This window comes from Pyrgilauda ruficollis, unplaced genomic scaffold (genome assembly GCF_017590135.1).
Source record: "Pyrgilauda ruficollis isolate IOZ18807 unplaced genomic scaffold, ASM1759013v1 scaffold10, whole genome shotgun sequence".
Taxonomy (NCBI): domain Eukaryota; kingdom Metazoa; phylum Chordata; class Aves; order Passeriformes; family Passeridae; genus Pyrgilauda; species Pyrgilauda ruficollis.
Window position 1 is genome coordinate 7,441,146 of NW_024508101.1, and position 19,822 is coordinate 7,460,967.

At 40.7% G+C, this 19,822-nt stretch overlaps 1 protein-coding gene across 1 annotated transcript in view; it reads right to left on the reverse strand.

The window, feature by feature from the left end:
• PTPRG (protein tyrosine phosphatase receptor type G) overlaps positions 1 to 19,822 on the reverse strand; it is a 382,051-nt gene that overhangs the window by 133,341 nt on the left and 228,888 nt on the right. The window contains exon 5 of the mRNA XM_041461824.1: positions 3,771 to 3,866. Coding sequence (XP_041317758.1) covers positions 3,771 to 3,866 — 96 coding nt within the window. The remainder of the gene's footprint in view (positions 1 to 3,770; positions 3,867 to 19,822) is intronic.

Genomic DNA, 19,822 nt, shown 5'->3' on the forward strand with positions numbered 1-19,822 from the left:
CATTAACTCCAAGCTGAATCTTACGTGGGCTGAAATGAAACACGAGCACCAACGATTCAAGTTAGGATCATTTAAATCCAGCCTGAGGTGCCTGGCTGGGCTGGGACCTGCTGCAAGTGCTCCAGCAGCTGGTGGAACCAGCGTGCAGCCAGAGGCTTATTTAGGATTGCCACCAAACAGGGTCCCTCACCTGGGTCCATCACTACCCTTCCTGTAAATCCAGAAGCCCTTCCTGCCAGCCAAGAGGGTGCTGGCAGCAGGAGGAGATGGGCTTGTCAATTTGAACATCTCCCACCAGTACCAGCTCCACTCTGAGAAACACCAAATCACCGCAACACTGAGAGGAATGGCCATAATGTGTCCTCTTGAAAAAGGCAAGGTCTCATTTGTCATGGCATTCTTTCCTTTGTCTCCAGGGGATTTGGATTTTTGCTAAAATAACAACCGAGTTCTCTTTAACAACTAAGAAAATCCAGCTAGAGATTTCAGGCCAGCTCATCTCATTTGCAAATTGACAATATTGCTACAGAGTCCCCAGTGTGCTATTTTGTGTGAGACCCTCGCCGTGTCTATCCACAATGAGATACAGAGATGAGCAGTTATAGCAGCTTGTATTTGCAAGAATTGTTTCTTAGTTTAGTAATTTTTTTTGTCAGATCAACTAACCAGCAGCACACAAACAGAAATAGCATTTATCAACAGAGCTTAAAATGAAAGTAATGAGAAAAGCACAGCTTTAATTACAACAAAATTCCAAGTGCCTCAATTATCCAAGTTCAGAACCAATGTACTTTACCTGGAAATTGCCCCTGAAATAATGAATTCAATAAGGAAAATTCTTGTATAGTCCAAGTTAAATTATTTAAAAAGGAAGAAAGAGGGTACTTAATTATTTAATGTTTCACCAATAATTATATAGTTCAGTATAATGTTCACTCACTGGAGAACCTGATTTTCAAAGGAACATTTATGAACATCAGTCAAACAAAAAACACCTGCCAGACTATAAACTCAGCCAGTGTTGTGCACATTCATTCCAACACAGCATTACCACATTAGCAAAAATCCAAGTCTTAATGGCAAATGTATCCAATAAATTATATTAAAATATTTATATAGAAAAGCATGCATGATACAGTTTTCTAATGCATTTGTAAAAAACAGTATGACCTCTCTTGTTACAGTTTTTTAAATGAGTTCAAGATGGGACCAAAGCTCTGGGAAATAGAAAGCTGCAGTACTTGAGCAACATAAGCTGCCAATCAAAATGTGACTATGGACATCTTAGGGACATTTCATTCAAAAGTCACTAGGAATCAATTTTAAAACACAGCTTTAAATTAGGTCCATGAAACACTAGCCATGGCAAGTTTATCTGCATGGAGTCCTAGGGAGCAAGGCTCAGGGAACATCAAGTATTTCTCAAGAAAAAGGTTTCCCCAAGTCACAGACCAACAAGCTCGGCACACGATATGCAGCTGAAGGGGCTGAAACAGCACCTTGGTCAAACACAGTAGGAATCTGCAAAGGACCACCATCATCCATTAATAACCCTATGTACAACAATTCAAGCCCTATGGGACTAGCTCTGGAAAATCTTCATGATGGCCAAAACAGCAGCTGTCACACTGGTGTCCCTAAAGTTTACTTACAGGTGCCAGAATTCAGCACGTGCCCCTCTAGACTGGGGCCTCTGGGCTTTACAAATCTTCCTCAACTGTTCTCTGTCTTGGAGCAAAGCTGCCCAGAAGGAAAACCTGATACACTCACAAGTTTAACAACACAGCACTAATTTCTCATTTCAACCCAAAAGAAAAGGAAAATATGCCAAAACCCCCAAATAATTTCCCTGCAGCCACAAATCAGGTCGTCCCTGGGTCACTTTGCCAAAGAATTACTTTGACCTCACTCTTTGGAAAAGATCAGAGGGTGTCCATCAGTAATGGCCTCAGATTTCACAGCTCCCAGAGCAGAGGAGCCCAGCTGCACCATCACCCAGACTTTACAGCCTCATGTCCTGCGACCTGCAGGGCTGGAAATGTTGAGCAGTGTAGATTTCTGCTTCCCTGAGGGGACTGCAACACTCAACTGGGGTCTTGAAAAGCCTGAGGTCTCTGACAATCAAAGATGGGGGTCTTAACAGCATAACACACTATTTTAAGTTATTTTAATGGCTCCCTTGGAATAGCACAATGAGAGACTTACAGTAAGTGCAGCACTTTGCAGGTGGGCAATAACACAGTCCCACCACGATTTTAAGATCCCGTAAAAAAAAAAAAAGGATTTAGGCAATGCAGTGATGGGGCAGTGCTTCACATGGCTGATATGAAGCCCATCTGGGTAATTTAGCAGTTAAATTCCAGACAGATGATGCCACAACATGCAGTGAATACCATGGCACAAACCCATGCTCCTTCTGATATGGCACACACCCCAAACTCACAATGCTTCACTGTGGTATGAACCAGCCTTTGGTTGTTCTGCTTCTAAAATTCTGCCTTGTATGGCCAAATTGAACTTGCCCAAAGCTTCCCATAGTACACTGAGATTAAGAAGTCTGGGGAATCATCATCATGCCATGCCACTGTAAATTATCACAGCTCCAACAACTTTGCCCTAATATGAAATGCCACAGAACTGCTCAGAATCCAACAGTGATGAATTTAACATGCCTCCTTCCACTATCCTGATGTCAGCAGAGTTACAGCAATTTATGCAATACAAGGATCTGTCCTTTTCTCCTTATCAAAGCATTTGATCAAAATCAGTGTCATGCAAAAAGACAACCTTACTTAATTTGAGCAGCAGAGTCAGGCTTGTCACTCTAACATCATAAGAAAAAGGGAGGTATTTACATATGAGTACTTGCATATTCCTTTTTATCTGGCTTCACAAAGATAACAGCAAGATCACTTTCTTCCTCAGTAAAAACTAGTGTGAAACCTCACAAAGGATCAGCATTTTCCCTTGCTCTTCCCTCCCATCTTTCCTCTCTTCTGAAAACCAAGACCCCAAGACATTTCAAATCTTCATTAGCTACTTCTCTGCCTGTGACAGCCTGGTAGTGTGGAGCAGCTCCAGCTCCCTCTCTTCAATTCACCCTCAAGTCAGAAAGGTAAGACCCTGTTTCTGATGTGAGGTGACAAGGGGCTCACACTGCTGAATGCCACAGGTGACACTCCCATCACCAGCAGTGGTCCCGGCCTCACACTGCAGATTTGGAGCGTGTGGAACCACAAATGAGCTCACCCAGCAGCCCCAGATCTGCATCTCTCAGGATGCATTTCAAACAAGTGGATGCATAAATTCACTCATTTGGAAATCTGGTCTGTTCAAGAACTTGCTACTATGACAATTTAGAAGAAGCCGCTACAGATAAGATTGATGAAACGTATTGATTAATTTTCTCTCAAGCTACATTTGAATTTTAAGTTTTCCCTAAACAAAACCAGTTGGTGTTGGTTTGTTAGTATTCCAGGGACTGCAGCAATGTGTTTCAGCAGCAAAGGAAGTTCCATGATAAATGTGTTCTCCAGTCTGCATCTGTAGAGTAGCTATAAAGTCAGAACAATCCAGGCAAAATTTTTCATTATGTTTTTAAATATACTTATTTACATTTTAAATCACACATAGACAATATGAAATATCTTTCACTTAGACAGGTGGGAACAAGAAAACAGATGCATCCATTAAGCTTGAAATAATTCAATGAATTAGATAGTACTCAGTGAACACTTTGGTTTATGGATATAGCCTTTGTTTTAACTTACTTGAAAAAACACGGCCATGGCTCCTACCACCCTGTTTTCTAGAACTGCTGTTCCAAAACTGTCAAAGTCATCAGGATTGTAGAAGAAAATCTGCATCTGCAAAAATTAAAACCAACAACAGAATCACATTAGTGTTGATTCATACAGCTTTCACATGATGTAATGCATACAATGTTGTATGTAAACCCAGTGTTATGAACCTGAGATAAAGCAATTCTGCTGAACAATTGTTTAACCAGCATCTTGATTAATAGCATGACTGCCCTGCTGGGACAGTAAGCAGGGAACAGAGTTGATGCAATGCATTTTAATACCAAATCCAAAGGTAAACAGTATGGCCAGTCTGTTCAGATGTTAAACTTTGTGCTTTCTGCCAGCATCTCTTCATTTCTTTGCACATTGAAGACTCATCTCCTGCTCTGTTAAATGTGCTAAACATATTTATCTCAAAATCCATAGAGAATTTTGAAAAGGATTTCGATGTTTAGAGTTATTCCTTTACTCCTAAAGTAATTTGTAAGATAAAAGTCTGTCTCCATAGCAATGCATTTTTATGAGCCTCTGATATTCAGGTCTATCAGTTAAGGTCACACTTCTCCTTGTCTCCAGTTAAATTTCATGACTTTTATTTCCAAAGCGTTAGTACTCTGCAAAAAAACATGAGACAAAACCAGATATATTGCTATAATTTTTTAATGAATAATAAATATTAATAATCACACAAACCCCAAGTAAGAGCAGGTGAGAGCAACGATTACCCCAAACTAGCAAGTGTTGGAGTTACACAAATAGAAGACGACCAAGAACAGCCTCCTCTATACACTCTGCTGGTAAACAATCCCACTCCACCACACACATGCCATGAGTAAGGGCAGCCTACCCAGGCCTGTGGGTGCTCATGCTCTTAATTTCCTGTACAGTTCTTGTTCCACTTTACACAGTAGCTGAGCTCCCACTTCTGCCAGCTGTCTGAACACACTGCTGCTTCTCCAGTGGTTGTTCAACCCCTCCATTCCAAAAGAAGTCCCTAGTGTTAATCCATCTCTATCAGTCATGATTTGCTTGTTTGGGTTTTTCCAAAATAGTGCAGCATGACACATCCTACTGGATTCACAAATGCACCATTTTTCTCATATTTTGTATATGCCAAGAGAGATTATACCCTTTTTTCTTGCACAGATACATTCCTACTCTCATTTACTGATTCCCAGGCTTCTGACTTTATACACTGTCTGTAGTGGATAGGTGCTTTGCCAGTATTATACAGATAAAAAAACATCACATAGGGGAAAGGCCAACATGAAGGTCAAAGCATTCTGAGGTAGAGGTACTTTTTTCAGCAGAAGGAAGACCACACTCCAAATAGCCCACAAAGAAATGAAAAAATTTGGCACTCACACTAGCTTTATAAAATTTGAAAGCAATTTTCTTCCCCTTTTTTGGCCTTCCTATTCCCAGCATACTCATAGCACACACACAGATGCTGACAGTATCTCACAAAGGTGGCAGTGCCTCCAGATTCTGACAACTCGTGCATTGAACAAACGCAGAGCAAAGTACAGCCATTCATTGATGCAGAAACTAGAAACAGTTTGTTTCAGGTAGAATTGCTTAAACTTCAGTTTAGCCAGCACAGACCAAACCTGGCAAAACACTCACAAACTACATTTTGCTTCTCTTTAAAATAAAGTCTAAAATTATCTATACCTTACATAAAGCATTTCATAATATATTCCTCACAGGAGTTTATGAAGAAAAGCATCACTGAGTGAGTTCAGCATATGCCAAAATCATTTTGGATCCATTTTGCTCACGGCATTTTAAGGAAATTAATTTTTACAATGCACTTTTGCACACCAGTGCAAAGGGCTTTGGTAAAAGAGTTTTTTATTCAGATACCTCGTCTTAGCAGTTTAATCTCATAGCCTAATCAAGAACCACATTCTGCCTTGATTACCATACACATTGGAACATTTTACCATTGTTCCCTGGTGTTTTTCCAGAGAGCGTGGCTGCTCTCTCTGCATCCATCATGTCAAGGGGAACTGTCCTGTATGAAAAATTATTGTCATCTGTCATGCAGTAGCTTCCTTATGTGCTCGTACAGCTACAAGGAACATTTTAGGAATACAATATCTGAGGAATTGCTATTATTTAATTTACACACACATACCCTGCAAAAACAATGGTAAAAAGACAGTAAAATTACACCCTCAAAGCCTCATGGTTCAGGCTGCTCATAAAACCACACCTGGACACTGATGAGCATTAGCATTATGGCAATTTTCTAATTATGTGATCACATATTGTTCTCTTCCATAATACAGCCTCATCACTTTTCCCCAATTTACAATAAAATGCAAATGTATCCAATGTATTTTTGTTCTTTTATTCATAATATACATAATATTGAATGCATTTATCAGTAGATAGTTAATTTAATATTTTCTATGGGTGGGATAAGGTTCTTTATGTACAAAGTGGGAATAAGACAGTTAACTGTAAAATTAATTTCACCGCATACTTAAGTGGCCTAAACATGCTAGAAAATTTTCATTATTACTCCTTATTATATAATTAGTGTATACAATATATGGGACACTTTGCATATAAATGACTTTTACTGTCTCTGCCTGGGACGTAAAAAGCAGCAGCACAGAATGCAACAAAGAGGCTTTTAAGGTAAAGAAAATTTGGATCGTATTATAATATGCTATTTGTGAAATACAGAATGGAGAATCACCCAAGCTTACACAACCAACCTGATTTATGGCACTGACTGATTTCAGCCCCATACAACAGCATTTTTGCATGTGATTCGACAACGGCTTCTATTTTTCAAAATCACAAAATTTAAAGGCTGAGAATCCTGCAGTAAAGCCTGAAATGCCCTTTGTAGTGTGACAGTACCTGTGTGCAGTCAGAACGCTCTGCTCCACACATCCCTGCTGACTGTGCTCCAAAGAGCCTTCCCCGTGGCACAGGGCCAGGAGGGCATGAGTGTCCTGTTCTCTGTGGCACAAGAGATGAGATTTACAAGGCTTTCACATCTAGCCCCATTACAACTAACAAGGCAGGAAAAGGCTTACATGGCCTTCCTTAATCTCTGATGTGCAACACGGCAGTGCAATTGCAGTTACCTTGTAAAGAGGTATCATAAAAACCATGTGTGTACAAGCAACTTGAAATTTTCAGTATTTAGGTAAAGCCAAGCTGAGAAAAAACATCTCAAGTGAAACAAAGGTTCTTTGCCTGCAGGAAGACACTCTCCATCCTAAAAAGCTACCACTAATACTACTGCAGCTACAGAGCTTTACCAAGGCAGGGAGAGGGCAAGAGCTTGATTTTAATGGGAAAGCCTCATGCTTTGACACTCTTCAAGCTATAAAAGAATTGTTTCCAAACTTGAGAGAGATTTGCTGCACAGCACAGATTTAAGCCCGAAAAAATATCACTGAGGGCAAAATCTTCAGACTGTTACAAGTGCCTTAAAACAGAGGATTAGGGAGAAAGCCCTCACTCTGCCATAACCCAAGAGATAATCACCAGTCACCCAGAGAAAACATGTCATGTTTTCTAGTCTCTGCTGTCCAGGAAGATCCACTGGCCAACCATTACAGTTTCCAAGCACTCCAGGTCTGTCTATTCCCAGCCTACAACACTTAGACAAGTGAATACACCCTGCATATCCAACATGTGGGTGATTTTCCAGCTGGAGAGCCTTTGCCTCCAAGGTCCTACCCCTCCACCACGCCCTAGGGGCAGGAAATTGCCTCCTCCTCAGGACAACTTACTCCCTGCAGCAACACCTTTCTTCAACCGTGTGCTTTCAACCTCTACAGAAATCTGGTGTTACCCAGACCTGGCAAAATGTCTGTGCTTAGATTTTGATGCCAAACTGGGCTGCCACCATGCTGATGTTGTAAGGACAGGCTGTCCAAAACGTGTGTATTACTGAGAAATACTGCCCACCAGAGACCGGTTCTGATTTTATTAAGTGCAATTGCCTCTGAATGACTAAACCCTCATTATGAAAAGTCACTGGCTCGCAAGAGCTGAGCCTGCTTCCAATGAATGGCCTCCCCTCACCACCCACCCAGAAATAAAAGGCTCTGTCTCTCTGTTTGGCATGACAGGCATCCAGACAGAAATCACCATTCCCGTGCATGACATCTCTTTGCTGTCATTACCCCACTACAAAGACAGAAAGTTTACATCCAATACAGACTGTCATGGCCAAACTCATTCAGCACTTATGAGAGAAAAGCCACAATGAGCATTTGATAGATCCCAGAAGATGTGAGTGAGTTCAAAGCAATTCTAAGAGACTGGGAACCAAGCAAGTACATTTTCCATAGACAGATGCCAAGTATTTTTAAAATAAATAATTGAGACTTTTAAATTGGGCTGCTATCACCCTGTGCAACCTCCTACAGCAGATTTCTCTTTAGATTAAAAAATGAACAAAGGCTCATTGTGCTGTCACAGATGTGGAGTACAGAATATTCAATAGAATCAGGAATTCTGGTGCAAGGGAAAGGATCATCAGAATTATCTTTCTGCTCATTTCCTTCCAGCAATCCAAGGACTACCGTGCAATTTAAAGCATGGTAAAAAAGCATAAAAAAATAAAATAAATAGACCAGCCAATTTTTTTATGAATTAGGCAGCAGAATGCAGAGGGAGCAGCAATGTGGATTATTATGTAGTGTTTTAGAGACTGAGAGTATTTTCAGAACAGCACAACACCCAGGCAGTGCAGGTAGATTGCAACTCTTTGCAGAGTGGTGAAACAAAAATTGTGAAATGTTTGCTTTAAATGATGGAGTTAGGCACTGAATATACTAATTCTTAATTAGTGTCTTTGCTGCTTACATTGCAAGAATAAATTATTCTCAGACACTTTTACAACTGGATTTAAAACCTTTTGCACAAAAATAAATCCTCTGCTAAGATTATGAATCATACATGATTTTTCTTAATTGAAAGCTCGCATGTAACTTACTTTTGCTTTAAATATGTGCATAGATTTCCAGTGAACTGGATGATGTGATCCATTTGGCTGGAATTAAAATTTTCTACAGACATAATGTAATCTTCACTGCAGCACTAAAAATTCAAAATAACTGTCCTGCAGTCTGTGTGTTTACTGGAGTGTGAGATGTACACTGGGGCAATAAAGTCTAATGTTTGACTTCTCATTATATTCCCTTTAAAAAATCCATAAAACTTATCATTTATAACATATTCAAAATCTGCCTAGGAAAGGCAGGGGGAAGAGCGAATCGTGATGTTTTCCAGTTCTCCTACCAGAGCTTGATGTAATAACACAGAGTATATTGCATTCTTTTGAAAAGATAAAGTTGAACAGGAGCAGATAATGGCATGTTTTTCCTGCCTAGTCTATTATTCATCAGTGAATTTTTAACTATAGTTAGGCAGGTAGAGAGATGTATTTTGAATGTCATAACTTGGTATTCTGCAGTGACTAAAAGTGTGCTGGGTAAAATTGCAAAACAAAGAGTCAGACAGGGACTTTGTCCCAATGTAATTGCAACTTGATAATGAATACAATGCTAGGCTGAAAAAAAATGAAAGGAGCTGAAACACAGGAAGAGCAAGATCATGCAAATGAAATACCAGAATTTAACTCAATTTAGATGTTCATATCCCTCAGAAGTATGGCAAATTTCCCTTTCATCATCTTTAACAGTAAGCATGAATTCTTGCTTTGTTGTCTCCAAACAACGCAGTAGATGTACCTATGCTATAAATTGAGACTAAGCAATTTCAGAGTGTTTTTCAGCCTGAAGGGTGATAGGTTTTGCACCTTCTGCCCGTAAGTCTGCAGAGCATTTAAACTTCTCAGTGTTCCAGTGACAGTTCAGCAGAGCAGGCAGGAAACCCAGCACTCCTGGGATCACCCTGGGCTCCCACGCATTGCTGGATCACACCCACATATCTCAGTATTTTGAGCATTAAGTCCTGATTGTTAAGAGAGAAGGACCATGCCAAGACAGAAACTTCCCTGATTTCTACTGCCAGAAATAAATACCCCTCAGGCCTGCTCCCATCCCTAACACAAAAATCCATCTCGTGTGTACACAGTGAGTCATTACACAAGGAAGGCCCATTTGATGCTAAGAAGCTGCATGTTGCATTCATTTGTATTACCGTAATATGAAAATAACGGTGTCAGTGTTTACGCTTTCCATAACGTGAAACTTTTTTGCAATTGCTTTGTACTCCGAGTAACAGCCATATGATTCACCATGAAATGAAGTCTGGAAAATCGTTTTGGATAAATGGAACTATAAATTCAATAGAATTTCCATGACAACATAGATTGCAACACTCCACCACAAGTGAAATGTTATAAATCATTCAAAACCAACAAAAAAATCAGCAGTAAGTCTTCTCTTTCACAATGCACAAGACCCTTGAATTATAAAGCTGTGGTTATTACCTCCCAGTGCAATGTCTCTTGTTTCTGATCCTCCTTCCTCTGTGTTACAAGTGTTGTTTCATATTTGACCTCCTTCCAAACACAGGAGATTACAACATTAACACTTTAATACTGAGACATAAGCAAGAACTGAAACATAACAAACAGGAGGCTTTTTTGAACCTTTCTTTCTCATCTCCTAAAAATGTTCAAAATATCTTCATCCTGTGGTAATTATACCTGTGTACCCAGATATATCACAGCATCTTGTTAGACACACAAATTTAGGAGGCTCTTTTTCTGGAAACGTGGGTGGTAACTGGTGCAATAGGCTGCTCAGTCAGCCTGTGAAAGGGATGTGAACCACATGTCCAAGGGATGGAAGAGATCCAAGGAGAGGAGGTAAAAATAAAAAAAGGCTAAAAGATTGCCCCACACAGTATTGCTCATTTCTACCCTTCCATCAGAGGATTCCTGACAAATGGTATTTCACTTCAAGTTCAAGGAACTGAAATGATTTGATTCCAGGAGAACCCTCACTGCAATTTTAAAATCACTGTGGCTCTTGCCTCCATGCCTGGAAGAAAAGCTTAGAAAATGCAAAGCTCTTTCCTTCCTGAAAAGATTAAGAAATCCATGAAAACACAGAGAGAGAAATAGTTCAGTATTCTGGTTTGGGGTTTTTGGGTTTTTTTTTGTGTAAAAGTAGGAATATTTCTTAAATATCAAGTCTTTCGGTAACTTGATAAGTAACAACTTGTTAGCCCTTGGACTGCAAAGGCTATTAGAGAGTTTCTGCTGTCTTGCATTGATCACTGCCCTTTTCTGGGCCTCAGTTCCTCATGTGGTCATTGTCTATCCCTTCTTTAAGCAGAAGTTTTATGAAAAAAATGTTGAGAATTTTGAAATTAATGGGAAGAATGACACACAGTTGAAAACCATGTGAAATTAAGTGCCACATGGAGTATTGTTGGAGAAAAAAAATCTTTGAGGTTGCTGTTCATTTGCTTGATACTGCAAACAGGTACCTCACATAGAGTCTATTGCCTCCTTAATACTGGTACCAACTTCAAGCAGCTCATAACTGACAGGAGAAGATGTCATGAAAAGTTGTTTGTGCTGTGTCCCTGAGGTGTTCCAGGCCAGCCTGGATAGGCCTATGGATAACCTGATCCAGTGGAAGGTGTCCCTGCACATGGTAGGGAGTTGGAATCAGGGGATCTTATAGGTTCCTTCCAACCCAAACCATTCTATGCCATGTGGGTCGCATCCCTTTTACGAGCAGATGTTGCAGAGATTCAGTGCACACAACTGATGCAGGGCAGTGCACCCACACACCCAAGGGCATCTTCCCAGGCTCTGGGAGGCCAGCTGGTGTCTTTCACTGTCTTTACCTCCTCTGTCAGAGACTTTTTTGTTTATTTATTGAGTAGCTCTGAGTCTTACTCACAGTGGCATTGTCTAATGATGGCATATTCCAAGTAAGACAGCAGGAGCACACAACACTGAGGCAAACATGGCTTCCTAAAACTGCACAAATGGAAAAATTAGAGGCAATACTTAGCTGCTGTCATGGCTGAAAATCTGAAACAGGCAATTTAGAAAGTGGCTAAGCACCAAATAACACAGCAACCAAAAACAAGCTGGATGGACTAACTGTGTGAACAGAATAGCTCTGAACTCCACCCAAAAGTGGCTGTTTTAGATATCTTCTTCATCTGCTTCCCATGCGCTTCCTAAAAGAAAAAAAATCGCTACTGAAGAGTTTTAAACTTCAAAACATCCAAACTACCCATACTTCAGATCATCTTTCAGGAATCCATTTACTGTCTTAAATACCAAGAAGTGCTGCCAGAATGGAGAGAACTGGGATTTCCTTCCAAAAATACTCCAGCACTCTTGAGGAAAAACAAAGGAGCTGCACTTGAAGAATAAACCCCACAAAAGCGTACTTTTCCTAGCATGTTTGATTAACACAATTTCATGTCCCATTCACTTTAAAGATGCACTAGAAGAAGTATTCATTCCTCTGAGAGCTCATGTCTTAACACAAATTCCTCTTTTTGCACTGTGGAATTCAAAATGTCCTCTGTGTGTGGTCTTTTTTCTTAATGATGGGTTTTTCTTCTTCTTCTTCTTTTTATTTTTTTCAGTGGGAGAAGGCAAGGTCTTCCAAGAGGTTTAATGAACTTCCAAATGCCTCAGAACAAATTTTGAGGTATTTATAGTTTCACTCTGGATTCAAAGCTATGCAGCAGATGGGGCACGTTTTCAGCAGCATTTTGCTGGGCGAAAGGCCATTCCTATCTCTGAGGGGATGTGAAATCCTCCAGGCTGTACACTTGCAGAGTTATTTTTATTTATCAACTGTGAAATAGATGGACAGTTAGAGCAGAACCAGGCCAGCACAAGAGCTTACTTGGAGGGTAAAAATAATAATGGGTTTTCTCATATTTTGCAGAATACACCTTGATCTAGACCCTCATCACAGTGCCAAAGGCAGAGCAAACAGAGGGCTCAGCACTGTTCTCAGTAGCTACTTGCAAATTACTGGAGGGATGTGTGACAGCCTGTGCTGCAGGGACAGCACTGGTTCTGTCACAGCTGTCCCATTGGAACAAGAGGGATTTTTCCAATGCAGCTGCTTAATGTGGGTGTTTTACTTCAAGATTCTCAAAAAGGTTTAATATGCAAGGAGTGAGTACACTATATCCTTTCTAAAACTCAGGATCTCCTGAAAATACCTCAAATTGAAATCCTTCCCCACCATGGTCTGCCTCCCCAAATTCCCCAGTATTGGAAAACCTTACATGTAATATCACTGTACTGTCTCTAATTTTCTGGGTTTCTACCCTCTGCCTCTTCTACCAAGCAGAAAGTGAAATCTACACACATCTGGAGTGCAGTGTTAAGAAATCTGTGAACTTCTTTTCTTAAGTGTACAGACACACACACAGAGTAGCTGAGTGCAATCTTAATGGCACCAGTGTGTTAAGGACATGATTCTGGATTTACACTAACAAATCAAAAAGAAGTAGACTTCAGCACAGCAAGAAGCAAAATACTCAGGCAAGCAGCAAAACTGACAGAAAAGTAAAGTGCTGGAAATCATGTAGCCTTTTAAAGTTAAACCCTTGTCCACAGTCACAGCTGCAAACCCATTTGCAAGCACATTCTGTAATGGACCTTTGCTAAATGTCAAAGTTATTCTTCCATGCCTATGAAACAGACACACAGCTCTGATTCTCACCCCCTCCCTTGCTCTACCTGTCTGCAGACGACATGTTGAGACTCCCCTGGTGCATCTGATGCTGCTGCTCACTTATGGCATCACCTTATATAATGTTACTAAAACAACCTCTCAGCTTTAACACTTCCAATTTCTTACAGGCCCATTGATGTTGAAAAAAAAGAACACTGAACATCTTTGGAGTCCCAAAGAACACAGCAGCGCCACCAGATTGGCATTTGAGTCCAAATTTCCCAGGCTTTGGTTTGGTAGAGCTTTCAGAACACATTCCTGGTGGGAGGCATGCCCGTTATGTCCCTGCTCAACCAGGCTTTGAGCCAGTTTCATCCCTTCCCTCGACTGTATTTTAACCATAGAAACGATTTGCATGCCCAAGAGTCATATTTCCAGTGTGACTCACACCTGTGTATTTCTGAAAACATCTCTTCTGCCTCAGCATCTCACACTCAAACAATTCACCTGTGTAATGGACACCAGAGAAGTTCTGGTTCTCAGCGTGACGGCTGCTGGCTCCTCTCCAGACTCTTGGTGTCTCTGGCTGTAAAAGTGCCCAACCAATTTAATTCTGGCTCATGCCATTCCTCTCATCACCAGCACCAGATATTTGGATTGCACTGGCAAACACAAATGGGAACTGGGAACACTCCAAAGTGGTGCAGCCTCTCCCATCACACAGCAGGGAGAGCTGCCCCAAGCTGCCCAGAGCCAGGGCTGGGCAGGTACCACCTGCCACACAAATCCACACCAGTATGTGCTACTGGTGCATTCACCTCTCCTGGTGTTCTGTCCCAGAAATGCCTCAGTGGAACTTTTGAAATATGGGAGTTGCACAAGTAAAGTCTTTATCATAAATCTGATAATTAACCTGCATAACTCATTTCCCTCCTGGCAGTAGACAGGTTGGTATAAATAGGCTACTCAATACCTACTGAGAGAAGACTTCTATATTTCATGTTTACTTTAGACAAGTACAAAAACCTTTTGACAAAGGGCCTCAAAGAGTCAAATTCCTCGCAGTTTCAACAGAGCACCCTGAATAATACATAAAGCAGCTATGCTCTTATCCCTAAAACCACAGGTGTGAACCAGATGTCATGCTTATCTTCTCTTGAGATTACAGCAATCGCACGCCTTCAGAATATAAAGTAAGCTTTGGATCAAGGAACCTGAAATATATTAAAAATGTGGCACTGAAGTTAAAAATTCAAATATTAACCTAGAAATCACTGTTTCGTTCGAGAGTCTGTTTATAGCCTATGTTCTGTAAAAGTTGTATTTCTTTTATTTAACCTTTTTATAACAAGATGTATTATGAGTCATACATCTGAGATAAAACTATTTTGCATAAATCTCAGTATTGGTAAGCAGGATTTTGCCAAACAGATCTTTCAAATATACCACCATCTATTAAACATGCATCATGGCTCAAGAAACAGAATTAAAGTTAAAACTCTAATTTATATTTTAAGCTTTCTTATTATTGTAGTGAAGGCTTAGAAAAAGGTGAGCATATGCTGCACTCAAATACTGAAAAGAGATTAAACCCAGAAAGGTATCTCAAAGAGAATTTTAAAGTCAGCAATACACACTAACAAGAAATGGTGCAAATGTGCTCTAACCATACAGCCTTGATCATAATCAGTCACCTAAGAGTGCATAGCCGGAGAATTATTCAAAAATGTTCAGTTGTAAGAAAAATAACAATTTCCTTGCTCAACAAGCAAACATCACTAGTATGTGTGTTTGTTACTAGGGGCATTTCAGGAAAAGAACCTCACCAGATGCACAAAACATCCTGTCCCAGCAGATTCCAAAGGTCATACTCCCATTGCAGTATTTCTTCTCTTAAACCAGGTCCAGGCATCACCTCCTGACTCCTGTGTCAACGCCTCAGGAGCAGCAGTGATTGCTGCAAGGGTCTGTTGTCCCTGAAAGAGGGTTCATGTCCTCCTTCAGTTTTTGCTCAGCTTTCCTCCTCCACCTTGGCTAGCTTCATTCTTTAATCCAACATTCTAGTTTCCTTCCACAGCATCCCCTGTCAAACACACACACATTCCAAAGCCTGTCAGCAGCTAATGCTAACACTTCACTAAGAGAAGTCTGCTAGGTCAATTTATGACAGAAATATTGCAGGTTTGTAATTAGAGCCCTACGTAAGAAGCCTCTGTTTACTCAATAATCTCCACATTCACTTAACGGATGCATGCATCTCCTCTCTGGCTGTAGAGAAAAGGTGGTGAATGTGACCTGAATCCAACAGCTGCAATGTCACCTGCTTCATCTTGAGAGAGTTGAGCTACCTTGCTCACATACCAGTATTCACCAGTGACCCAGAGCCTCAGCCTGCCCTCCAGCAGCAGGGCCTGTGACTCCTGGGGAAAAAGCATCAAACATCTTGGCTCACTTGTGTCAAAAAACCAGAGTATGAAGAGTCGTAGGTTAAGGTGTTAACATGACCCTATCTGTAAGGCTGAACAGTCAAACTTGGTTTGAGTTTAGAGCACAGACCCAGGCTGCTCAGCTCCATGGCAACACTAATGATTTAAACATTTTTATAACTTTTAATTGAACATACAGGAGAAAAGTTGAGAACAGTACAAAAAAAAGATCAAGAATTTCAAATATAAACAATTGAGTCTTCTAGTGTCATCTATGCCTTATCTCCATCTCTGTAAGCAAATGGGTTTTTCTTACAAAAACAATCTATGGATGGTACTAAATGTGGTGAAAAACATTCTTCTTCAGAAAAATAGGTGGGACAAGCGACATCTAAGTCTGGAGTCCAGTCCTAATTTCTGCAGAAAAAAAACATGTAACAGCAAAAAGAAAAGAAGAGCACAGCCAGATAACTCAGCTTCTGCGACTGATACTTGTAACTTCATTACTGTGGAAGGCAGGCAGTGAAAATGGCTGTTATCAGCCACTTCAACACCTGGCAACTCCTGCCAGGTGGCACAGGACACAGCTTTTCCCTGCCTCGCCAGGCACGGGATCACAGCAGCGCCGTGAAAGGGAGCGTGTCTGGGCTCCCTGTGCCAGGCTGGTATTGAACAGATGGAGAAAAGAGATAGGAAGGGGAACAAGAGATGGGGGAAAGAAAAGGATAAAGAAGGAAAAGACAGCATTTCTATCTCTCACACCAAAGGGCTGTTAAGACTTCACTGAAATCAGTGGCAGCTCTGGTAGCTTCTGGTAGTGTTTTGAACTGCTGCTCTGAGCAGTTCAAAACACAATCAGGATCATGACTGGCTTCCTTGAACACCCAGTGGTTGCTGGGTTAGCATTACAGGGTCCTGACATCCCAGGAGATTGCAAAATTCAAGTATTTCAGTTCATCTCCTTCCCTGCACCAATCTGGCTCTTTCACTGCCAAGATCTCCCATCGCACAGCCTGCCAGCCAAGGGCTACGGGTGACACCAGCATATCTATCAATTACGTGCACCAATCTTCTACAAAACACCAGCCTGGTCTGCTAATTTCCAGCTCCATTCCCTTCTCATTTAAGCACATAGCTTGGAAGGCATTTTGATGGGTTTTAGATGATTTCAAGGTGCCCTCTTTCTGTTGAGTTTCTTAACAATGCTCCACACAGATCTTAAGTAGAGCAGTGTGGCCATGGATATCGTCTGATACTCCAGGCTGCAGAATACAGCTCTGGAGAGCCCTCACAAAACACTTGATTACAGCTACAGGTGCATTAGGCTCTGTATCACATCTCAGGCACTAATAGAAAGTAAATCAAGACATGGACAAAGAGCAACTGTTCCCTTTGGTATACCCCTGCAGCTTCCAGCAAGCCTCAGAGGCTTTTGTGACCTGGAAGCTGCACAAGGACCATCCTTGACTGGTGTGCCCAGAGCTCTGTTAAATCCTCTTTCTAACCTGTATTTATTGCTGACTGCTAGAAACTCATTTCCCAAGGGGCTCCACAATTCATGCACCTTGATACACTGCCAGAAAAGGGTTCCTTTGTGCACCTTCTGTCTCTCTGGACTCAGAACCTTAGCTACGCTGGGAAGCATAGCAAGTAACATTTATTTAACTTTGTTGAAATTTCCACAGCCCTGTGTAATAATGCACCCAGAGTCACCTTTTCCAAGCTGAGATGTCACAACAACTATTTATCTTTTTTTCTTGTCACTGATGGCCTCCTATATTTTCGGACATAGCCAGCATTTTTTTAGGATGGGCAGTCAGAACCACTCAATTTATATGTATCATGGAGTAAAGATTTTTCCATGCACTAATTTCCTATTATTTTCAAATCTTACTCTTTGCCTTTTTGCTGCTGCTGAGCTCACATGTTCAGACAGCTCTCTGTAAGAACTCCAGGAACACTTCCTTGAGTGGCAATAACTAATTTAATGTTCATTAGTCTATGTGCAAAGTCAGAGTCTTCTAACCCAGTTAAACTAGGAAATGAGATTTATATGATCCTGCTTTGTGTGTGTGTCTGCATATGATGGTGTCAGACCTTTATAATAATTTTAGAGTGCATTGACCAATTTGATCAAAACCCAACTGCTCACTTACCGTCTCAACTACTCAAAGACACACATTTAAGTGCCTTGGCAGTTAAGTAGTAAAGTTAAAGAGAGACCCCATTAAGTATGGATCAAATACTGAAGACACTCCCTGTCCTCCTTCACAGAGCACTTCACCATCATGCCCAGCATGGGCAGCAGACACTTCAGGGGCTCTCACATCCCCTCCAAACTCAGCAATGCTGCACACAGACAGCCTGGGCCTTTTTCAGCTTGAGAGCACTCATTTCTGCACCTGGGGATGTTATAGGTCACACAATGTACCCTCTTTCTTTTGCTCAGTGGGAATGCTATCAGTAGGTGCAGATTCCCCTGAGTCACTGAGAGAACACCAGCATTTGAATCTAAGCACACACAATATTAATAGAAATCCACCACTCTGTTTAATATTGTAATATGCTAACTTTAATCATAAAGCCTCTCAGTATTTAAATACTTCAGGCACTGTAGACATTTATACAACTAGCAGTAGATGAATTTTCAAACAGATACTTCTGAGTAATTATCCTCTTGAGACAGCACCAATTGCTAAATAATGCCTCAGTTTAAACAGCACGTAGCTATTATTCTGGGCACTATTAAATCTCTCAGAAACATAAAAAATGATGATGATAAATATCTGACACTCCATTTTAGTTTTCATGCAGATGAGGAATAGGACATTTTCCCTCACCTCTTAGTTGGTCTTTAAAGAGAATTCCTTAGAAAATTAGGAGGTAGCCCCTCCCTCTAATAAAGCAGGGTATGCAAATTTGTTCTAGACATCAGCAAAGGCTCCTTATGAGCAAAATTAGCACTCAGACTCACAAGGAAAGCTGTCTTAGCAAAACTTATCAGAGGAAGAATAACTGGATGGGATAGCTGAGTGGGAACTCCTGAGAATGTCAAAATTCCTACAGATTAGCTGGCAAGGAACAATTGTTCTGTCGCCCCAGAACATCCCTCTATCATTCCAAGGAAGAACTGCCGAGCAAAAAAGCAGAGAGAACAGAAAGAGTATTCAGTCCAAACTTCAGTGAATCAAGGCATGACTACAGAGAGAGTTTTCAGACAAACCTGCTTTTATATAACACACAAAGCCCTAGAATATCAGGAAAATGCAGACCTCTTGTTCAAATAAAACATAGGCCTTTATTCATGATCCCTTAAGATGCTTTTCCTGAAACTCCTCCTACTTGCATATTACTTATCACTAATAAAAGAGTCTGAGGAAAGAAATTTGCATTCTCTGGTTATCAGAGGTCTATGAATAGAGCGATTCATCATGCTGCTCCATAGAAAAAGTTGTCTTTTCATGGTCAAGAGTAAAAACATGGAAGAAAAATGCATAAAAATAATTGTCTCCTCATCCAGACATCCTTTCATGTCTCAGGGGTGTTCCAAAGCCTTTACAGATGATGAGCTCTCCAAAGCAAACCATGTCAGATTGTTTTTACCTTCATGCTAGTGCACAACATCTTGATTTAATTTCAAAAGCAGCCATCAACAATAGAGGCCATCTCCTTAAACACAGAAAGCAAAAATTAAAAGTACTGCAATAAAGCCAATTTGTAGCCACCAACTATCAAGTAGTTTCATCATCTATTATCAGTGCATCATGAAATGCTCCTTTTCTTAATTCCAGTTTGAATGATGACTGAATACAAGATGAAAGATTTCTTAACTTGCTGGCCAAAAATGTCCATTGTACTTTCCTCCTCAACAGAAAAAGTTACCATAAAAAAAAAGAGAAAGACTTTAAGCCATGACTGGGAGCTTCACATTTAAAAAAAAGCTCCAAAAGTAAGGACAGCAAGATATCTTTAGGTGTGC